This window comes from Ischnura elegans, chromosome 2 (assembly GCF_921293095.1).
Source record: "Ischnura elegans chromosome 2, ioIscEleg1.1, whole genome shotgun sequence".
Classification (NCBI taxonomy): domain Eukaryota; kingdom Metazoa; phylum Arthropoda; class Insecta; order Odonata; family Coenagrionidae; genus Ischnura; species Ischnura elegans.
In genome coordinates, this window is record NC_060247.1 from 136,595,193 (window position 1) to 136,617,891 (window position 22,699).

General features: G+C 37.3%; 1 protein-coding gene and 1 pseudogene across 1 annotated transcript; both read right to left on the reverse strand.

The window, feature by feature from the left end:
- Positions 1–1,438: 1,438 nt before the first annotated feature.
- LOC124154676 (GATOR complex protein NPRL2) lies at positions 1,439–22,699 on the reverse strand. The gene is made up of 9 exons (XM_046528546.1): positions 22,350–22,699; positions 22,185–22,276; positions 21,949–22,105; positions 16,828–16,945; positions 14,734–14,870; positions 13,052–13,149; positions 9,452–9,582; positions 8,668–8,837; positions 1,439–2,007 (listed from the first exon to the last, which is right to left on the reverse strand). Exons 1-9 carry the CDS (start codon positions 22,449–22,451, stop codon positions 1,651–1,653), a joined length of 1,362 nt encoding a protein of 453 aa, XP_046384502.1. The 5' UTR covers positions 22,452–22,699; the 3' UTR covers positions 1,439–1,650.
- On the reverse strand, positions 4,072–4,190 carry LOC124154769 (annotated as a pseudogene).

Here is a 22,699-nt window from a genome sequence, read left to right on the forward strand (position 1 = left end):
TGTTTACCAAGGCTAATGTATCAATTTTTTACTAACTGCTGAAATCTCCACATTTATATAGATACATTCTCTTCTTCTTTACTTAAAGGCAATGGAAGATGGATAAAAGGAGAGATAAAATCATAGGACCTGATTGTGCTAAGAAAAAGTTGATACGATATGGAAATCAAATTTACTGTAAATATTGTCAAATCTGAAGATGAAAACTCTGCCAATCAATTGACTCTGGGGGGTCAATCTCTAAAAATCGTACATTTTCTGCAGGAAAAATTAAAAAAATTAAATTTTGTTCATATAAGAACCAAAATTGTGCAATTATAGTTTGTCGATCATACATTCCAATAATATAGGTGGCAGAGATTGTTAGTAACATTTACACTGTTTTTATTTTTATTTTTACTTTTGAGCTGCCTACGGACACGAAATATATGTCTACGGACACAGCAGAAAAGGAATATTGTTTTTACTCACAAGAAAAAGTTTGTTTTATTTGTCATTGGGCATTCTGTCACAGGTCACAGTGTATCAATACGTCCGTTACCATCTGTCATGTCCATGGACTGCAGAGCTCACGAACATGATGTCCACAGACGTGACAATTTCCTCTCTTGGCTCTTTCAGAGAACTGAACTAAAATTTTTCTTCTTCCAGCATTAAAATATTCACTAAACCAAGTACTAACTCAAACAACCCAATTTAGCTGACAATCTCCTTATACACACACTGTTTGTTTAGGGCTGTCACCATCTCCTATGAATAATTCTCCCTTTTTCCTAGGTGCATCATGGACATTGCTTTTTTGGGTATGACAAATGTTTTCATTTTATAATAAATATTATGAAGTAAAAGCAACCCAAAAAGACTATTCTGGAATTTTGTACTGTTGTAAATTGTTTAATGATAGATTTTATATTAAATTATTTAGTAAAGGTTGTTATTATGTACAATGAACACCTCTTCAAAAATCTATGTGGGACTGTCTATGGGCATGACGAATCATAGCCTGTGGACATTAAATTTGGGGAATATATGTTTTTCTCTTTGCTAATTTGTCACTAAAATTAGTAAAAGGGTACATAAAATAATATGCCAGTCTAGTTTTGATAGAGTTAGTCTTGTTTTTTTTTTATTGGCAGTCCATGGATATAATTTTGTGCAATTGTGAGAGAGTGACCCAGGGATCCAGGGATGCTTGGAAATTTAAAGTATAATCATAATTGCATTTGTTTTGTTGCAAGCATCACATATAGATCTTAAATAAATTTTGTGGAATAGTACTGTTTTTTTGTTTCACCATGAATATCACATATAGCAATTATACCCTTCACTCCCTTCCTTTTGAGAAATTGTACACATTTCTTTAAGGGAAAATCACATCCCAGAGGAATGTAATGGGAGAAAATGTTTCCTATCATTATCATAGATAAAGTAGGCAGTATAATTATGAACTATTTTAATGAAATAGATGTGAATGAAGAACAGGTGCACAGAATTATAGCAACTCCAAAAATTCTTCAAGTTACATTAATTCTCCTTGAAGATAACAAACATTTAACGCACTGTCCGATCAGAGCACGGCATACATATCGATATCAATCAGTTTTCTAAGATCACACACCTTTTTATAACGGCAAACACCCTTCAACAGAGTCACTTCCTTAAAACAATGACTGATGGATCAGCCTCCATAATTGAGGAAAGCCGAGCAAAACTGCATCCTACAGCGACACAGATTTCATCCATGGAGCGTTCTTGGGAGGACAATGCCCTCACTCCGAGGGATATTCGGCTTCGGGAGCTAGAGGGACTGCAGTGGCCCCTGTCTGATAGGGAGGACCCATAGGCGTTCCGCTCATGGTTTCCTTCTCCCATTGGCAAATTGGCGTGCAGGTGGGCGTGGATGTGACGCAGCAGATGGGTGCGCGGCGTGGTGGGCGAGCGGGGCACCGGCAGGGACGCAACTGCCGGAGTGGACGACGCACACTCTTCCAGCAACACCACAGGATACTACGACAGGAAAGCATCCATTACTTAAGACTTGAGAAGGGAGAGCACACTTTTGCCACTTCCACATCATTTGGGTGGTCCTAAAAGTCTTTTTTTTTAAGTTTCCAGTGCATGAAGGGTTTAGTGTAGCCTCATTAGAAAACAAGCACAAAAAAATCAACTTAATCGCACAACATATGCCCTAGCTCACATTTGAAAACTTCAAATTACCTGATTTACAGGAATGACCTACAGTTATAAGTCAAGTTTCTATGGCAGATGCTACAGATACCAATTGTGAAAACGACCATTGTTGGAAAATATGACTTTTCCCAATGACATTCCCAAATCTGAATAGGTTAAAAATTGTTTAAAGAAACTTTCACCTCACCCTAACACAATATTCCTACACTTGAAAAAAATTTCCATATGGCTTACAATTAGTAACAAGCAGTCAATACTGTCATTCATGTTCATTATTTGTATGTGTTATGAACAGATTAAAGTACAAGAGATATGCCTTTTTAGAACGTGAAGTTGCCAATATTATTAACCCTTTCGAGATGGTGGAGTTTGTGTCATCAACCAAAAAATAAGTCAACTGAATGCAGAGAAATACAAGCACAAAGACCTTATGTAGCTAAAGTTCAGTCAGTACATAGATGGTTCTGTTTAATACAGATATTTCTACAGATAACAATCACATTGATTAAACAATGCAAAGTATCATAGTAATGTGGCACAATAATTATTAATATTGGTGCTATGGTATCGTGCAAGTTAACTTGAACAGAAGGCAGAGAGAGAAGAATTCCCTCTCTTTCCCTGTGTGTGTCGCAGCAAATATATCACATATCGTGTGCCGTTTATTTGTTTTGTAATACAGTACCACCTCTCAAACACGGCAATATTTCACAAAAGCTCACGCCCCCACCTTTCAAACTTCCGAGTTTACCATGAAACACTACACGTTCTCTGTTGCAATTATTGAGATGTCCACAAAACAAGATGGTTATCTAAATATCAAAAAAAGAGTGACAACTAACAAAAGAAGTCGAATGTAGAGAGGCTGTTCCTATTTTAATGCATTGCGTATGGCCACCACTTAGCCAACATTTGAAAAATCCAGTATTCCTCATAATAAAATATCTTGCGACATAGGATCAACGCATAATAGTGGACATTCAACCATAAATAATAATAATAACAATAATAGTTCTTTGGATATTAAACAAATTTGAATTTGCATTAGTCTTTGTCATATACCAGATGATTGTAATTTTGTAATGAGTGATTCTATTTTTTTTACATATTGCTGAAATGATACAAGTAATTGAACAAATACTCAAAATACACAAGGCAAAATCTATAGGATTATGAATATAGAAAGGACAACACAATTTCACATTCAATAAACTCATTTACGGAGTAAAAGGCTTTTTTTAACAGCCAGTTATGTGTAACTTTTTTAAACTTTGCCTCACTCACATCTTTATCCTCTGGGGGCAATCTGTTAAAAAGATGAATCTTTAATATGTCAAATGAATTGCTATTTTTGCTTAACCTGCAATAAGGGATGTCTAAGATATCACTGTTCCTTGTGTAATGACTGTGAAAGTTTGAACTTCTTTCCAAGGAGCACAGATTTTCTCTGACATTACAAAGGCATTTATATATGAACAAGCTGTAGAGAGTCATAATACCAGTGCTATCTAGCAGTGATCCCTTGGGTGAGAAAATGAGATTATCCTTACTGCCTTTTTCTAAATAAACTATTGGTGGATGGTTTAAAGTATACTGGGACTGTCACCCACAATGCACAATCGTGCGAAGGATCCACAGAGAAAAAATCATCCGCCTTGACCAGGATCCCGGTCAAGGCGGATGATTTTTTCTCTGTGGATCTTTCACAATATTAGTGGATGGTGAGTGGCCCCAAAGTTCAATACCATAATTAAAGTGGCAATGGAAAAAAGCATAGTATACGTGAGTAAGGTACTCTTTTGGTATCAAGTAGATCAGTTTACGTAGCATGTAAACTGCGTTGGACAATTTTCCAAGAGTGCCTACAGCATGTAAAAGTAATACCAACAGCATCCAGTGTTCCCAGGCGGTCACCCATCCAAGTTCTATCCAGGCCAGACATTGCTTAACTTCGGTGATTGGACAAGAACCAGTGTATTCAACATGGTATGGCCGTTAAAAAATAATCGCCTTGATTCGAACACGTAACCCTAAGTATGCAGTCGAATGCTTTCACTAATTGTGCCACCGACAATTCTTAACACCTTGAGAGCGGCATGACGAGATATCACGTCATGGTGCGCTATCCCCTGGTGCTGATGACATGATATCACGTCATGCGTACCCCGAGGGTTCCGGCCCTCTGTAAGAGCTCGGTTCAGTTCTATTATAACCTTTTTCGCCCAGCAGGGATCTAGCAGCACATTTGTGAACACCGCCTCAAGCAACCTTTCCTGGGAGGATCGGAAGAAATTTTTTTCTTTTATCTTAAGGTAAGTCAATTTCCATTCATTTTCCCCCTGTATTATATCCTATTATTTTTATTTCTTTCTATGAATGCGTATGACAAATTTTATTTGAGTTTTATTTTAAAAATCATATATATTTACTATCTGGAACTTAATTAGGTGTGTTTATTAATTTTATATTCCGTTTTTGTAATGTTTAGTGAGAATATAAATATCTTTTTCCATCCTTCCTTTTTTTCTTTTTGCGAGTCTAGTATTTTTTGAACGTTTATTGTCTGATGTTAATAAGTTTTATTCAATTAATACAGGAAGTACTGTGATTAGTTAAACTTTAATAAAAATTTGAAATTGCCATTACATTTTATTTATGCAACGTAACATATCTCTAACTTTTGCACCCTTCCTTTGTTTGTCAGTGCAACTCCTGAGCAGTGAGGGGATCGACATGCAGCGATAATACGAGAATGAAGAAAGTTATTTACGGAAAAGTGTAAGTTATTTGTAACATTTATTGTTGATATATGTATATTATGCACCTTATTCCATTACCATTCTTAAAATAATCGCAAATAACTGTTTGCAAATTATCCCATTGCTTGGCGAAGAAGTGATTCTAAGGAGTTGCTTCATAAAACTGCTTTTATTCTCTCGATAACTGTGAAATCAACGGCTTATGGGTGCTCTCAATTCTTAGTCTCACCATTGTAAATATTTAGTTCCTATAGATAGTTTTACATATGTAAAGCTGTTTGTAGCATTTCAGCTTTGGCCTATTTCACCGAGTGTTTATTTTGATCCTGTTATTTATCGTAATTTTTACAAAAATATAAAATGTATTTTTTGCAGATGGTACGGAAGCGAGGAGTAAAATGGAAAATTTTGCATGTTGCCTAGTAGTCGATGCCGCCTGAAAGCGTGAAAGTGAAATTCCCTATTAATCAGCTTTTGCAGATGACCAGCAGTCTTCGACCTCACATCAGGACCAGCAGCCATCGACGTCGAGGGAGGAAACCTCCACAATGACAAAAACATTTCCTTCCGAGCTCTCTGCCTTCTCTAGGCAAATGTACAGGAAGGAGGAATAGCGGGAGCTCCTGGAAGAGAGCAGGATCCGGCATTCTCTGAAGACTCCGAGTTAGAAATTATCGAGGAGGATGGGGAGGAGGATGAACCCTCACAGTCAGGTACTAAGTTGCCTCCTTCTACGCCAGATCCCTTTATGTCAATCCCTAGCCCATCCCCTTTGTCCTATTCTTTCCCTGAGCCATCTAACATTACCGTCAGTCCTTCTCCATCCTCCATCCGAACATCCTTCATGGTGGACCCGAAGTTCACTTTCATAGAAAACCCAGCTCTCACCACTCCACCCTCTTCCAACGATCCAAGTGTTTTTTGCGTCTCCTTCTCCCAGACACCCTCTTTCGTAGACAGACATACTTTCTTATAATCTCCCAAAGGAAAGGTTAGGGATTGGAAACAATTGACCTATGAAGAGTTTTTTTTACCTTCATAGACCTTTTATTTCACAAGGGATGTATTCCTATAAACAATATATCCGACTAATGGAGCATTGCTATCTTGTTTGACCTGCTTTACTTTTGGAAATATATGAGTCGTGATAGATTCTTTAGCATTCTTCAAGCCCTTCATTTTTCACCGAACACCGGCCCAAACGATTCAGAGCCTGAGCATTTCCTCTAAAAAATGCTTCCCTTTTAGATTTGTTTCACTCCTCCATTGATACCCTAATAATTCCTTCCTGAAAGCTATGCACACCTTTTCATTTATCGCGAACCCGCCAAAAAGATTTCCCTTTATAAATTCCGTCTTTCTGTAATTAGATCCTCTATTCTTCCATCCTACAGTCCTTATCCCAAGCCACTTTTATCATCAATATCTCAATCTCACTTCCATGAACTCATCCAAGAGGAAGGTGGCAGAAAGAAGTATTGATGGTGCAAGTATTGCACTCTTGCAGTGTAAGCACTCTTGGGCATAGGAAAGAGACCGCATATATGTATCTACACTGGCTGTAAGGATTATCCTCTACTCTGCCCCGAGCTTTCTTCTTTCTTTCATAAGAAGGCATAAATAGTATTATATATTTTAGTATCATAAATTGTAAATAGTATTATAGGTTAAATATATTGTTATAAAATTTGAGAGAGAGGTATTTCCTACATTGGTAAAGCATACATGACTGTACGTTGTTGTACATATATATTATATAATTTGAAAATGGTCATCATTTAGATTGTATTGAATTTGTTTTGGGTAAATATAATATTTTTTCATGTCATGTGATTCCTTTTTTCAATAGACTAGTGCTGTTACATAAATAAGAAATAACTAGAGATTTCCAAGCATGATGGAATTAGTCTTCCCCTCGTGTAATTAGAAAGAAAACGCCATCGTTCCTTTCGGTAATCGGGTATGTAATAAGGGGCATAGATGCTGCAAATCTATTCCTAGCAATACATATTATTGAATGGTTTGCTCGAATTGATATTATTATGCACCAAATGAAAAAATATTATTGCGGTAAAAGTTTACAGCATTTTCAGATTTTCGCAGAATATTCGTAGTGAGAACCGCGATACGTGGCCTAAATGAAGATTACTTGTGAGATGTTTGCTTGGAAATACTATTAGTTTCAGTTTTTATGTATTGATTTTTAACTCAGTCACATCATATTGCAAAAATATGTTATTGGCTTGAGTTCGGAAGATAGTAATGAGGAAGTTATGGGTTGATTATTTCTGTTTCCACAACCATTTTTATTTCGGCAACGGAGTCTATACCCCAATGACCCAAAAAGGACACGTATCAGCAAAATCTTTCCTCATACCTTCCCCATCTTATTGATGTGCTGATAGCACTCCCAAAAAAGCTCGTCCTAGTCCTTACAAGCGGACCTTCTAAATCTTACTATCACCCCTCGCTTCATCTCCGTACCACCTCCAACCTTAGAACAGCCGGCTGGAGTGGTGCACGTCAAGAGACACCCTAATACACCGTCGGAAAATAATCTTGAAAGCAGAGTGCCACCCATCTCAAGCACCTGCAGTGAAGGGAATACATAATGGTATGTCAAAACCATTTTTGTTAAATATCTGATGCTTGCGGGTGGTCGTATGGGAAGAAAGGAATTGGAGCTGAAAACAAGAAACGAGTAAAGGAATTTGTGACGAGAATAGTAGCTTGAGAAGAAAATGTAGAAATTGTTCAATATTATAGAATCCTACCCTGATACTTAGGATTACTAGTACAAGGAATATGCAGAAATATCTTGCGCAGAATTACCGTCCCAATCAAACAGCTGTTCACGGCGATTCATTGTACTTATAACTTGCATTACATCCATCTAAACCGAAAATTTCCCAATGGCAGTGGCAAAATACCAATGGCGATACCAGTAGAACATTACAAAGTGATTTTCCTTGTATTTTTTTGGATACATAGTGCAGAAAAAAATTGAAAGAAAATGGTGGAGCGGGGAAAAAGCCGACCGTACGCAACCCGCATCACGTGTCTATCCCGCTGTGCGGGTGACGTGGTATCACGTCATAAATAAAAAAATTCATAGCTAACAAATTAGAGCCAAGAAAATTTTTTCATTATTTTTCCCAGCTCATTCGGCATCCATGCATGAGTTTTGCATTAAAAAATGACAGCCGCACCGGCGGACGATTTTGAGTTTTACATGGTTAGCATTGAAAGTGTTCAAAAGTGACTATGACAGGAATTGACCTTATAACCTTAAGGTTGGTAGATAGCCATGCTATCCACTACACCACTACTTCAAGTTGTTGTTGTTGTATATTGTGAGGGTATCCCACATGTATAACGTGTCCACCTTGGAAACAGATGATGCATCTCCCTAGTGAATTATTAGAACCAATCACATGGCATGTATAAACAACATACATATATGAATGCAATTGCACCTGATGTCCTTGAAATTTTCCCTTGAAAGTGTATATGTACACTATGGCCTTATAATAAAAGTAAAGGAGTGACATGAAATTTAAAGATTGCAAATGACAGTAGAAACCAATTTGTGCATTTTGTTGATATTTTTACAATGAAAGATTCTGAAGCACTCTTTCATATAAGTACCAAATATTTAGTTTAACTCCACCTGTGCCTGCAACACACTGGAAGATGGCAAACGTACAACTGCACTTACTTCATGAATTCTGCGCAAAACTCCGGAGAGCACTCCAAACTGCACCAACTTCCTCATGTCTAAATTGTGCAAATGGGACTGCAGCCGAACACAAAGCTCTCGCACGGTCACACCCCGTCGAAAACCTCCATAAACAGCCAAAATATCACGTAAAGATGGCAGCACAGAACCTGAAAAATAACATTGGTTAAAATATTTCAAGGTGACCACAATCCTTAAAATAGATTGTAATTTTGACTGCTGTACATTCGCAGAATAAAATTTAATTCCCCAAGAAAGAAATTAAGTTCATAGTGAAAGGAAGGGAATGAGCTGAAAGGAATGGGAATTAATTGAACCAATGTGAAAATATATAAAATTAGAAAACAAAAAATAAGAGCACACAAATGAGGAAATTGGTTGCATAAGCCCTCTGCCGAAAACACAAAAGCCATTAAAGTAACTTCGGTGGCCTGAGCATCTGCCTGGAAAGCAAAAGGTCTGTGGTTTGATTCTCGGTCACGGTGAAATTTTTTCCATCATTCCATCTCTGCAGTCGTAAAAAATTAAATTAATTGACATTCATTTTCTATCACTTCAAAAATACTTTCTGAGCATGATAAATTGCTCACAGGATTAATACATTCAATGTGTGATATATTTTTTACAATTACAAAAATTGTGTCCAATCTTTTTTTAATCCTTAAACACAGTCAACTCACAAGCAGCATCTAACAATATTTTTACATCAAAAGATTTCACTTTTACGTCTGCATCTCTACGATGAATTTCATAGTAGACTCACTTGATTTTGCCACATACTTCATGCATTCCTTTTGAAAGCCAATATTTTCCAAGAGTTCTCTCAGTTTAGGGGTTGTTGCATATTCAGCAGAATATCGGAAAATGCTAATCATCCTCACAACTCCATAGTACCTGAATGTAAGGATGAAAGGAAACATTAAAAATAAATCATGCACTGCCGAAAAATGGCAAAAATTACTTACCCTTGTAACCTACTTGTTAGTTTCCAGAAAATAAGATTATCAGCACACAAAAATAATATCAATAAAATTGTAATATCAATTAGTAGGTTTTGGCCTAAAATCTACAGAATATTTCTTTCTATTTTTCCAAGTCTTTTAAATATTTCACATAAAAAACAATATTTTATAAAAGATTAAATAGGAGAAATTTACAAATGAAGAAGTCCTTATTCACAGAAGGAATCACTCATTAAAGTATAAACAGTGGCAAATCACATGAAACCAATTGGTGAGGCCGAAGAGTAGCTGAGAAGCAGTGTTTGACAGTGAAGTTAGGTCAAACAATGAAAAAATGCTGACATTTTCAACTGTTTAAAGAAATTTCATTTTGAAGATTCATTTAAAATTTGCAATCAATAAAAACGTTGGTAAACGACACCTATCATGAGAGCAACTCATGGTTCAGGCATTCCAACAGATCAAAGCATAGACGTAAGCAAACAATTGGTCCACGTGTTGGCTTCATAAATTAAAATCTCTCAAGATGGCTTTTAAGGCTCCACACTAGGTAACAATCACCCTTGCAGCCTATGCTTTGAGTACTGACTCATTACTTCCACTCAAGGCAATTTACCAAACATGAAATTTCCATTGGTTTCATTGGAATGTTAGGTGGTGTCTCATTGGTTTGCCAGGCAATACCATGCAACTCTGTTTTGCCTGGATCTTAATTATCCCATATAGCTTATGGCTCAGGGGGTTGGGAGCTCCTACTCACACTCCAAGCTTACTCCTATGCACCCATGCAGTGAAAGTAATTTACTTGAACCCCATTAAGAGCATAAAAAATTACACGAGAGATTTAATGGTCAATTGAGGGACGCTCATGGTGCTCATCATCCTAATTGTTAACAGGGGTTGGTTGCTTTTATGACTCAAATGCAACACTTTCTCTCAACAGTCAACACCTTTTGCATTGATTCCTATAACTCTTCCTGTTCTTCCTTCTGCACATCATCAAAACCTTCTCTCCACACTCACTTATATCACTTCCGTCACATCCCCTTCAACACGAGGGAATGACAGGAAACTTTTGGCCTAAACAGGACAGAAGCTACTACTGCAAGTGTTCACGGCTCAGCTTTGGGATTGGGACCTTTCAAGGACACCAGAAGCGTTTATATACAGAACATTGAGCATTTTGAAAGGTTTCATATACCATTCAAACTGGATTTTGAAAAATGATGTCATGCTAAGAGTGAAGGGGGGCGAGGAGTGCTAAGGGAGCCCTATGGTCCGACAAGGAAAATTTCACACAGCCTTTGGCAGCCACACTATGTATGAGGACACCAGCTGTGATTTGGGGATGTTTCAACCACAGAATCACCTAACACTATGTTCCCCAATGGCACAGTGTCTAGAGGCTTAAAGATTATCATATTTAATTGTGAAAGAACAAGGGGAAGAGAGCTAGGAATAAGAGAATGACAGTGGGTCATGAGGTCTGTTGGCTAGCCTACACAACATTTTCTAGAGCTATAATTTCCATAAAACCTTGGTACTTCAATTTTTCTTTCATGATACAGTACCTATAAAGTAAAATTAAAACCGATCAGCAATTTGTGCTGTGCCCAATTTGCAATTTGGTTTCAAATATGCATGTGGGTGCACTTTAATTTTTCCATACGTGAAAGTATACTCTGTAAGCGTAAGCTACATATTGGAATAAAATCTCGGACAACCTTATGACACCATAAGAACAGGCATTAGTTCATTTCCAGAAAAATTCACTTTCACAGAGCAAAAAAATTATATAAAATAAGTAAAAGTGCTGCACACAAGCCAACAATGACTCGCTCATCCTCTAATGAATCTGAAACCAATAAATGTCTATTTATACCATTCACTCCAAATTACATTCAATTACTGGAGTTTTTCTTTGAAAATAACCTCAGCAAGCAGAAACCTGACTGAAAGAGAATATAAGACGAATAAAAGTCACATAGAGTGGGACTGCGTTAAAGCAAGTACAGCCTATTGCGAGACCCCTGCTATTACGAGAGATAGCCGAGGCACCATCAATTGAGGCTATTTTAAACATGTAAAAAAAAATTTGTTTTTGCGAGGCCCTTTTGATGTTGGCACTCACCATAGTGAGGGTTTCCATCGCTGGAAAGGGTCCCTAATCTCTGTAATTGCTGCCAATCTGTTAGAAATGAAGTTAAAATGGAGTGCCCAGTCTCAAATTTATGTGGTAAACTGTCGTTCCATAAGTTAGTCGTAGCTTGTTTTGGTGAAAATATTGTGGCATTAACATTTGCGAGTGCTCGATCTTCTTTTGTTTCTCGGGCAGCAGAAAGCAGTCAACAGCATACCCGCATGTCCGTGAGTTGCGTAAATAGAGAGCATTTGAAGGTAGACACGATGGCCAAATAAACGCTGAGCATCTCCAGGCGAGAAAATGAAAATAATAGGGAATTACAAGAGTGGCGTAATTAATTTATGTATCTACTTATTCTCTCTTCACAATGTAAAAAACAAAGAGAAGGTTAGGTCTGCCATGGTGTGGGAGGGCAAACCATCACAGCAAAAGTGCCCAAGAAATTCAGAACATACAAGAGCAAGAAGCTCAGCTTTGTCCGGGTGGTTTTGCCAACTTTAGTCCACGGGAACTGTTACGAGAAAGGGGCTAGGTCTAAGGCTAAAGCGGAGTATTTCAGTGATAGATTGAGAATCGAGAACTTCAAGTGTTCAGAAGGCTGGTTATAATTATTTGAAGCACGAAAATTTTATCTCCCTTCATAATTGCTGGTGATGCCCGGATGCCTGCGGTGTAAACCCGAAGCTGTGGAGGAGAGGATTCCAATCCTAGCGGAATATTTTAAGAAGTATTCCCTGCGTGATATAATGCAGACGAAACAGAAGTATTTTATAACATACTCCCTGGCAAAACCCTTGCATTAAGGGGTGTTTCTAGCAATGATGTTAATTATTAATTAAGTTTAAATTTGAATGATACTATGCACTTTTTATTTCACTATTTTTGTACACAATGTACTTAAAAGGGCAGTAGCCCATTGATCTTGAATAAAAATTTAAAAAATGAAAATAAAATATTATTAGTAGTAATGTCTTGCACATCTGATTACACATTCTCTGTCCCAATTACCCTGTACATATGGTTTTTGAATAAACTATCATATTTGCAATAATGAATCCAATGAATACTGGAGGGACAGGGCTCCAAAGTTGTTCCGGGCTTTGGATAACAAAATGGCGCTTTGCCAAGAAGAATTATTACTCATGTAAAATCCAGAACAAACTTTATTGCCCTGCATGAGCAAAATTGCACTGTGAGAGGTCATGCAAGGAGAGAGCTTTCTGCACTTACGTGAATGAAAGAAGGAAAATATACTCACAATAAATTCTGTATGCATGACTTGACCAAATTGTTTTCCACATCTGCTTCTGCAGCAATTTTAGCAACATGATTAAAACCGTCAATGAAGGGGATGACCTGAAATATCCAGAAAATAAACAATAATTAGGTTAACATGGGGTACTGCTACAGCAAATGTAATGAAAATGCGCTCATCTAAATTCACATAGCTCCGTGATTTTGAAATATAGAAGTTGCAAGAGAGCAATTAACATAAAAGTAACAACCCAGCTTAGCACAATTATGCGGAATATGTATTTCAATGTGTGCACCCTCTCACAGATACAATGTGTAATGCAAAGGGCATTGGATATCATATCTCTCAAGAAGGCATCCATGGAACCCACAAATATTCTACACACATGTTATCTCTTGTTCTAGCTGAAAAAAGTATTCCAAAGATATCGAGTAGAAAATGGTAAACAGTGACAGTTTCTCATACACGGAAAAAGCCATCAAAATCTACATAAAATAAGATGTTAAAAAAATTAATGTTGGCTACTTTTGAAGTTTCTCATGACATTTCAAAGCATAACTAATATTACGTACTAGTACATAATCTCAAAACTGTAAAAATACAATGATTCACATGAAACCAGGGAAATTCTTGTGGAATACATATTTTCTAACCTGCAAAGGGTCTATCTTTCTATCTCCCACTGAGTATGCTTTTAGACTAAAGATTGCCCCCCTTTGCATTCAGTATCCTTTCAATAACCTACTCTTAGATTTTAAGATATACTTAATCTAAGCTATTAAACACTATGCACCTACATCTCTCCAATGAAGTACATACTAAGTACTGGCAAAGTAGACATTTTCACTGAATAATGACGACAATAAACAAATTATTTCCTTTTTAAGTGCTAAATGTTCACAGAATAAACAAATTATTTTTTTCTTGAACAGTGAAAATTCAGCCCTAAGAGAACATAGAGAGCTAACCATGAATGGAACCCTTGGCTAGGAGTATGGCGGCCTTGGGGAGAGAGAGTGCTTGGCTGGTGATAATGGGGTCCTGGATTCAAATCACAAGTAGAAGCCTTCGAACATCTCAAATTAAAAAATCTTCTAACATGGAGACATGGTGAGAGTGATATTCGGGATCTGGATGCCAATGTTATTTAAGGGCTGAGACAGGAGGTCGACCCGTGGTGAAACCCGAGGTTGTATGAATCCGAGGTTTACCATGATTTCAGCGGGGGTTTATACGCAGAAAAATCCCTTTGCTTTGGCCCACAAGAGTAACCAACAGATGGCACTGGGGCAGCTCACCACTCTCCAACAGAAGAAATGAATAAATATATATTAGTGCCCAACTAAGTTCCCGCTGTTTGTTTATTAAATGGTTCTAGCAGTGACTGCACGTCAATTGCGACTTATCTTTGGAAACGTCATGAACCAAGCTTGGAAATTTGGTAAACAAACTGCTTCACAACATCCTTATTGTTGCATGAAAATGTCAGAGTTATTGCCAAGTAACCGTAACTAGTGGGAAGAGTTGATTTTCTTCTTTAATTCGAATAAAACGGCGATCGAAGCGTATCGAGGCTTATAGGAAGAATAAAGGAATACAGAAACCAAGCAGGAAGAGATGGTTGGCTTCTAAAATCCTCACTCGTGAGCACAGATGAAGTACTTAGAAGATATTAGAGTACCCACCTGCTGGGTGGTCAAGTCCCACTGGTCCCTGCAATACGACTTATGCACGGCTGTGAGGCATGGCACTTGGTGGTCATCGACGGGTGTGGGGTCCCGGCTTACCCTCACCACTTTGAGATGCGTCGTACTGCTGCCAACTGTTGCCGGGGTAGTCATGTATCAGTATCAGTTATAGTTTCAGGACTTAGAAATAGAAGACAAGTCAAATAAAATAAATAATAACAACAACATAACTTATTCAGTGATCATACAAGCCCTACAAAAATTATAGTAACTTTGTTCTGCACAGTATGAGATCAAGTTTAGAAAATAATAGCTACAACAAACAACAATAATTTTAGTCTAGAAAGGTATGGCATGCACCTCAGTCTGACATTCTCTTGAGTAAACAAACGAACACAGTGACTAGCCAGTACACAATACAACTGCAATGGTGGTAACTTTCCCACTGCAAAATACACATGTTGGTGGACTACACAACTCCCAATTCTTTTGATCCAATGGTTACTAACAAAAGTTAGCTACTTTTAATGTGAAAAAAGGTTATCATATGAGCGAGTGAAAGAGAGAGATGTGGGAAGCTGTGAATGGAATTTGGGTGGCCATGGGAATAGAGGAGAGGGGTGTGTGTCATTTTGGAGTTCCTTCCCTCAGCTGAATTATGGACACACTTCCTCATGTGCATTTAATCACTATGTCATATTAAAAATAAAAAAAATCATCATTTCAAAGGCCAAAGTTATCTATGAGATATTATCAGTAAACAATATACTCTCATTATTATGAAGGCCACAATTATGCATTCATGAACTATGTATGAATGTTTCTTTTCAGAAACATCGAATAAATACTACACTTTATATGAAATTGTCATAAAATTATTTCTAGTTCGATAATATTTCAAAGTTACACTGCCATTGATTTAATTATAATTATAAATTTAAGATAAATTAGGACTTGTTGATATGAATGGTACACACATATGTACCATAAAATGCATTCCAACGTGAGATGGGAAAATTATGTGCTCCATGACTTTTTGTCCTAAGTATCATTATCACCAAATTTAACGCCAAGGGATACTTACCCCATTAGACAGACAGTAATAATACACAAGTACCAATAGCAGTTTTTTCAGTGGTGTATAATTGAAATTAGAGTTACTCTGATGATCCAGGTCATTCCAATGTGAGCAAAGAAAGAGGCATTCCCCTCGTTCAAGTTCATATGTACTTGGCCTGGTCTATAGCATGACATGCCGTGGGATATCTAGAATGAGTTATGGATCGAAGAAAAGTCTGACGGTGGAGCTTCACTAACATATTTACTCTTTTAACTTCTATTACAGTACAAGCCATCATGACAACTCTCTTTCCTCTACCACTTCATCAGGCACGGCACAAGCTTGCCCTCAGCTGCCTCCTGGTGGGCATCTCCACAATTACACTTTACTTCCTGCAGTTAGGGTAGCTAATCATAATGCTCTCACGCGTGAAATTCTTTGAAGGATATTCCTTTTACCACTGTAAAACCCTTCACTCTGCAGAGGTTGCCCATGGTCCACCCTGTGTTTGTTCACCCATTCCCCAGAGGAAAGCATATTTCCTCAAAGAGAAGCATATTTCTAAGATGAGGGAGTGTTTCCAAATGTTTTCCACACAGATTTGCGTACAACAGCAGGATATTGATGAGGCCCATTGAAGTTCAGAGAGGATGAGTTCTCACTCAGCATTCAGGGGTTCAATAAGAGGTACATCAAACCAAATACCAATCTTTCCTCTATTCGAAAAATTAACAATGTCCAACCACAGAAGTTGCATGACGTGACACAACAAATGATAACAAGTAAACGATGCAAAGGACGAGTCGGACAAAACCAGAAAAAGCACTAAAGGCTTTGAAAAAATGAGATGTGCCTATGTACCGACTTTGGTCGCAATTCATGCAGCCATTTGGATATGCATACCAGACAGACAAACATTATGTTACCGTTTGAAATTATAATTTGAAAATATTTTTATATACATTCGATTTTGTAAGAACCTGAGAAAAATAAAATGATAATTATAATTAATGAATCAGTGATGACCTTACCAACAACAGTACACATTTTCCTTCTGTTCAGTTCTTGCAGGATAGTTTGAAGAATATTTGGAAGATTAACCTTGCAGTTATCATTAGAAAGGAATCCACTCTCCATTTCCAACGTCACCTTTCATAGAAGAAAGAGAGTAATATTACCACACAGTCAATAAGAAAGATTCCTTTAAGTTAAGAGAACAAATGTCCGCTATAATGATAAGTGACAGAAATGTTCTTAGGTCAGAGACAAAATTCAACAAGACTCAATTAGACAAATTTCACTCGCTTCCTTCCATTAAAAATGCATGATTCTAACTACTGAATTTGAATAGCAATGATGGAGAAACATAAATTTTGAGATGTCCCTTGTCTTTGCAACTTCATACGGTAAAGTGGTTACATATCAAGCTATGAATTTCTCCATGCATACCAAACTTTCTATCTTTAAAGATGAGAGATGAAGAGAAGGAATTGATTCTCTTCCGAGGTTCTTCATGGCAACTTATTAACAGTTCCCTAAATCCCTAAAAGTTCTTCCAAAATTGAGTCAAAACTTTTTTTACAGAATTTTCATCATGTATGGTTTCTTCAGCATATCTATTTCAACATTGCAGTTTGCGATTCATTAATGCATTCCAGGAGTATTATATTGTTGAAAACATGATCACATTTGTCAAAAGAATCAAAATTTAAAACTAGGAATGAGCAATAACAAAGTAATTAATCGTTTTGTCACAATTCATTATTTTTTTAAATATATCGAATGATAGACTGTAAAAACAATTTCCATGTACATATTTCAGCTTATATGTATACTGCTTAAAAACATTGATTGTTATGTGTGTCCATACGCGCGTAGACCAAAAGTGTTGTGAGAACACAAAATGGTTTGCACCGAGAGGATTAATAATAAAATGTAGAATCCATTAAGTTATGTTTTCCCCTTGATCGAGTAAAGAGGTGTACGTACCCGGCAGGATGTCCTACCACAGAAGTTGAAAGACGTGACATAAAAAATGGTAGTGAGAAAACGACGTGAAGGATGTGTTAGCACTACCAGCTTTGAAAGCATGAGATACACCTTCATACCAACATTGATTGCAATGCATACAGCCGTATGGAAATGCATCGCGGACAGACAAACAGACATCCTCTATAATGTATGCACACAGATAGATATGTACTACAGGTACACTGAATATGGACCCTGTTGAGGAGGAACTGACCTCCGAGAAAGTCGTAGGAAAAAGCAAACATGCAGCCTTCAAAATTGGCATCACCTCTCCAAGAAAAAGTCTTAAACGTCGGTCTATGGGGTTTTCCAACCACTTCGGCCTTCAAGTGAGTTTATTTTATGACTCTGTTATGAATGTGTTAAACCCATGCCAGTGTATGCTTCCAGGCGTAAATTCTCTATTGACGATATCAATGAGTTCGGCCACTGCCTCTCTCTTGAAGCTTGGAATGACGTTAATCTTAGTAAAGAAGTTGATACAAAATTTAAAGCATTTATGAACTCCTTCATGACATATTTTGAAGCTTGCTTTCCCCTCGAAAGGGTCAAGACTAGAAATTTCCATGAAAGTTTTAAACTTGACTCGCCAAAACTTCGAATGATGTCTGAGAACCTCCGTTGTCTTCACTACCTAAGCAAATTCACTTATACATCCCTTCCTAGTCATTATAATAATGCCATTAAGGATTTTAAGAACTGTGTTGCCTTGGAGAAAAAGGCAGCAGTCGACAAATACTTAGGGAACTCGAGTAACATTGTCAGGGATACGTGGAAAGTTATTCACCAGTTAACTAAATCTCCTGTTGGTACCTCAAATTCCAGCATTAACTTCAGAGGTTACACTGTGGAAAATACTCAAAAAATTGCTGATTTCTTCAATTCACAGTTTTGCTATACTCCATCTCCCACAAATATGTCCTCTATCCATTCTCAGCGCAGGACCTCCCCCAATTCTTTCTTTTTAACACCTACTGTTCCCTCTGAAATAGTGAACATTATTAACCCTTTTGAGATGGTGGAGTTCTCGCCTTAGCATGACTGCTGTACTGAACCCCAAGAGACTCTTCCGTCCCCTCCGTACGGAGCATTTTTACAGGACATTCGTTAAGAAGGGTCTCGCTGATAATCACTCACTCTCAGCACCCTTAACCTTTTCGACCCTTCCTAACGGGGACTCCGTATTATCTCGGACTCAAAGGGTAGTTGGGCTCCCTCCTTTTGGGGTCTATAACCCTACCAGCAGCACTGGTTTGCAGTCAATCATGCTCCGTTTATATGAATTAGCTGTAAGGATATTTGTTGCTTGCATATAAATTACAGACTTTGAATTGAATTCCTCATTTTATTTGGAGAATTATCAAATTTTGAACGAAGCTCTACCATCAATATTAATGCATTAAATGCAGCAACAATTTCCATGTTGATGTTTATACTGAAATCGAGATATAAGTTAATATTTATCGTAGAATTTTGTTTAAAAATTATGAACACTGTTCACTGTGAATAAATGCAGCAACAATTTCCATGTTGATGTTTATACTGAAATCGAGATATAAGTTAATATTTATCGTATAATTTCGATTAAAAATTATGAACACTGTTCACTGTGAATAAAGAATTCAATTCTTAGTTTATATTTTTAGAGAAAGGAACAAATATTTATTTCGCAAAATGACTGGATGCACGATTGTATGACTGCAGTCCCTTACCGCCAACAGGGGTAATATGAGATGAGGGGTCCGGGTACCTGATCCCGGATTTCGAGTGTAAAGCCTGAGCCCCACTGTGTTGGGTCCCAAAACAAAGACATCACATACCCGCGACCATCTTAAAAGGGGGAGAGCTACGAAACGTATATTTTCGGCATGCGTTTATCTGCGTGAGATAATCTCCGACGAAAATTTGCAGCTTTCATTTTCAGGTTAAGAAATGTCCAGACGTACATTTTTGTCTTTAGTAGGGAAAAGTTTAAATCCCTTCGCAACACTTCTTCAAAAGGTCCAGTTGGTATTCCTATTAATGCCTCCTCACAAGTGATAGCATTGCCCCTAGCTAGTATTAGAAATCTATCCTTCTCTTCTGGAGTCTTTCCCTCTGCACTGAAGCAAGCCAAAGCTATACCTACCCCAAAAAAGGGTCCCTCCTCAGAAACATGTAACTACAGGCCCATCGCTGATCTGACAGTATTTTCTATAGTTTTTGAGAAGTTATTTCATCGGCAATTAAGTTGCTACCTAGATTCTTTCAACCTAATTACTGACTCCAAACATGGATTCCAAGTCAGTAGATCAACTAATACTGCAATTTTCCAGTATCTGAACTTATTACTACAGGCCTTGAACCTAAAACAGCATGTCCAAGGAGTCTCTAATGATCTCAAAAATACTTTTAATTGTGTTGATCATAAAATTTTAAAATGCAACCTCGAAAGTCTGTGTGTTACTGGTGTCCTTACACTGGATTACTTCCTATCTTGAAAATAGAACTCAAGTAGAGTGTTATACACAGTACTCCACAGCTGGGATAGTGCAAACCATCTCAAGGTCACTGAAAGTAAAATCAGGTGTCCCACAAGGGTCAAATCTTGGCCCACTTTTATTTCTTATTTTTATTAATGATCTTCCTCAGCAGTTTACCCGGAGTCGCACAGTTATGTATGTAGATGATACAACTAATCTGTTGACTGCTAGCAATACTTATAAACTAACAGAATATGCCAAAACTACAAATCAGGAGATGTTGGAATGTCACCTGAACAATATCGCATTAAATGAAGCCAAAACTTGTTACCACCACTTCCATATTAAGAACCCTCGCCAAGCTGAAGATTTGCCCTATGATCATCTGTTTATCTTTTCGACATCAATCAAATGCCTAGGCATTCACCTCTCAGATACACTTGACTGGTCATCACATGTTTCTGAACTGAACAAAAAACTTTCTGTGGGTCTTTTTATGATAAGGAAACTTGCCCCGGTAGTGTCCACAAACACACTCAAAGCTCTGTACTATGCCAAAGAACACTCTCATTTATTTTACGGCATTTTGTTTTGAGGAAATACCTCTCTTTTATCGAGAACCTTTTCTCCCCAGAAGAAAGCTGTTAATCTATCCACAGAGTCCCCATCCGCACCCCAGGCACACCATTTCTTGTAAGGTCCAGCATCTTCTATCTATATCCTTACCTGTGCAATGTTCGTTTGAAACAATCCTCATCTTTTCCCTGTTAAAGCCAACCTACACGATCACAACACACGCTCCAGAAACAACACACACACCCTCCAATACTCCTACAGTCTCTGTTAAAAAGGTCTATACCACTCCATTGCCACTGTGTACAATAAGATTCATATCACCATCCATTCCATTTCCTCATCAATTCAATTCAAAGCCAAACTGAAACATATCTTAATCGAAAAGAGCTACTACAATCTCAATGAGTTTTTAACTGGTGTTGTACATTAACCTATGGCCTCAATCCCACAGAATAGCTGTGTGTTTGTATAGCTCGTGTGTATTGTATTTTATTATCTGTTTGTATTTTATACTGCATAATCTTGACGAAACTCATGGATATTCTATCCCAATGAAGTAGATAAATATTACTACTACTGTACAGTCCATCATCTGCATAACACATCATATCGCTGGCTAACCTTGAGGGACAACTGCAGTTTTACTACCTTCCTTGGAGACTTCAGTCAACAGGCGCTGCAATCTGTTTAGCATATGTCAAAACTGCTTGAACTGTCAAAAATAGGCTCTATAGATATCAAATAATTAAATAACGAGATGATTATAAATAGAGACACATAATAAGGAACACTCACAAGATATTTGTCAAACGTTTTGGTGGGATGACCCACCATTCTCAATGAGAGAGACTGGGCTTATACATACATATATGCTATGAATTTATCAATGACTTAAATTTCTTATCTGTAATCACTCTCCAACACTAATATATGTTCACCAACGAGGAAAACAAACAACAAGTCTAACGTTAAAACGAATGTCTAATTGCAATTTCACAAATTTACACATTTTCATAAAATTCAAAAACAGGAAACTTCTTCCAACTGCATATAAAACGTGGTACAAAAATGATTAAAACTTACTAAAAATTCGGAGAGCTTCTTCACCACAGGCTCAAAATGAACTGTTCGGGCCCACGAGTCAAACACAAAACATAGGTTGAAATAAAATGCATTTCGAGCATATTTGGGATTGTCAATGCTGATGGGAAAACCTGTTATCTTCTTCCCCAGGACTGTCCTGCGAATTCGAGGGGCAGAAATGTTAAGGCATTCAAATACTTCTACTATTGCAAAGATATATTTTCAAAGGGAATTACACTGTCAAGATACTCCTCTGTAATTGGGCTTTGGGAATTATGTATACGCTGACGGCGTCAAAATTTTCTTTGGAAACATAATCTGCAGGAACCTAGCAAAGGAAATTATATAAGAGAATTGAAAAATCATGAAAAACTCAAATCTGACCATGTAAAACAACTTACCTGACAAGTTATTTTAGGCCCAGCAACAGGGTGAAATTCACAAAGAAATATACAACGGATTGGGCCTTCACGGCCGCAGCCTTCATAAAATCTAGATTCCATGAATTATATTATCTTTGCACTACATAATTAATGAACTGCAATTAAAACAAAATTACATATCATCCCGTTCTAAATCTGCGTATTAGCCAGAGTAAATTTAGCGAGTTAACAGGAAATGGAAGAAAAACAAAAACTTCTTCGACCATAAACATTCCACACGAAATATACTGTTGCTTATTTCACCATTTAACTAAGTTTGGAGGTTCGCATTTCAAATCAGCTGATGCTTGACAACGCCAAAAAAATAC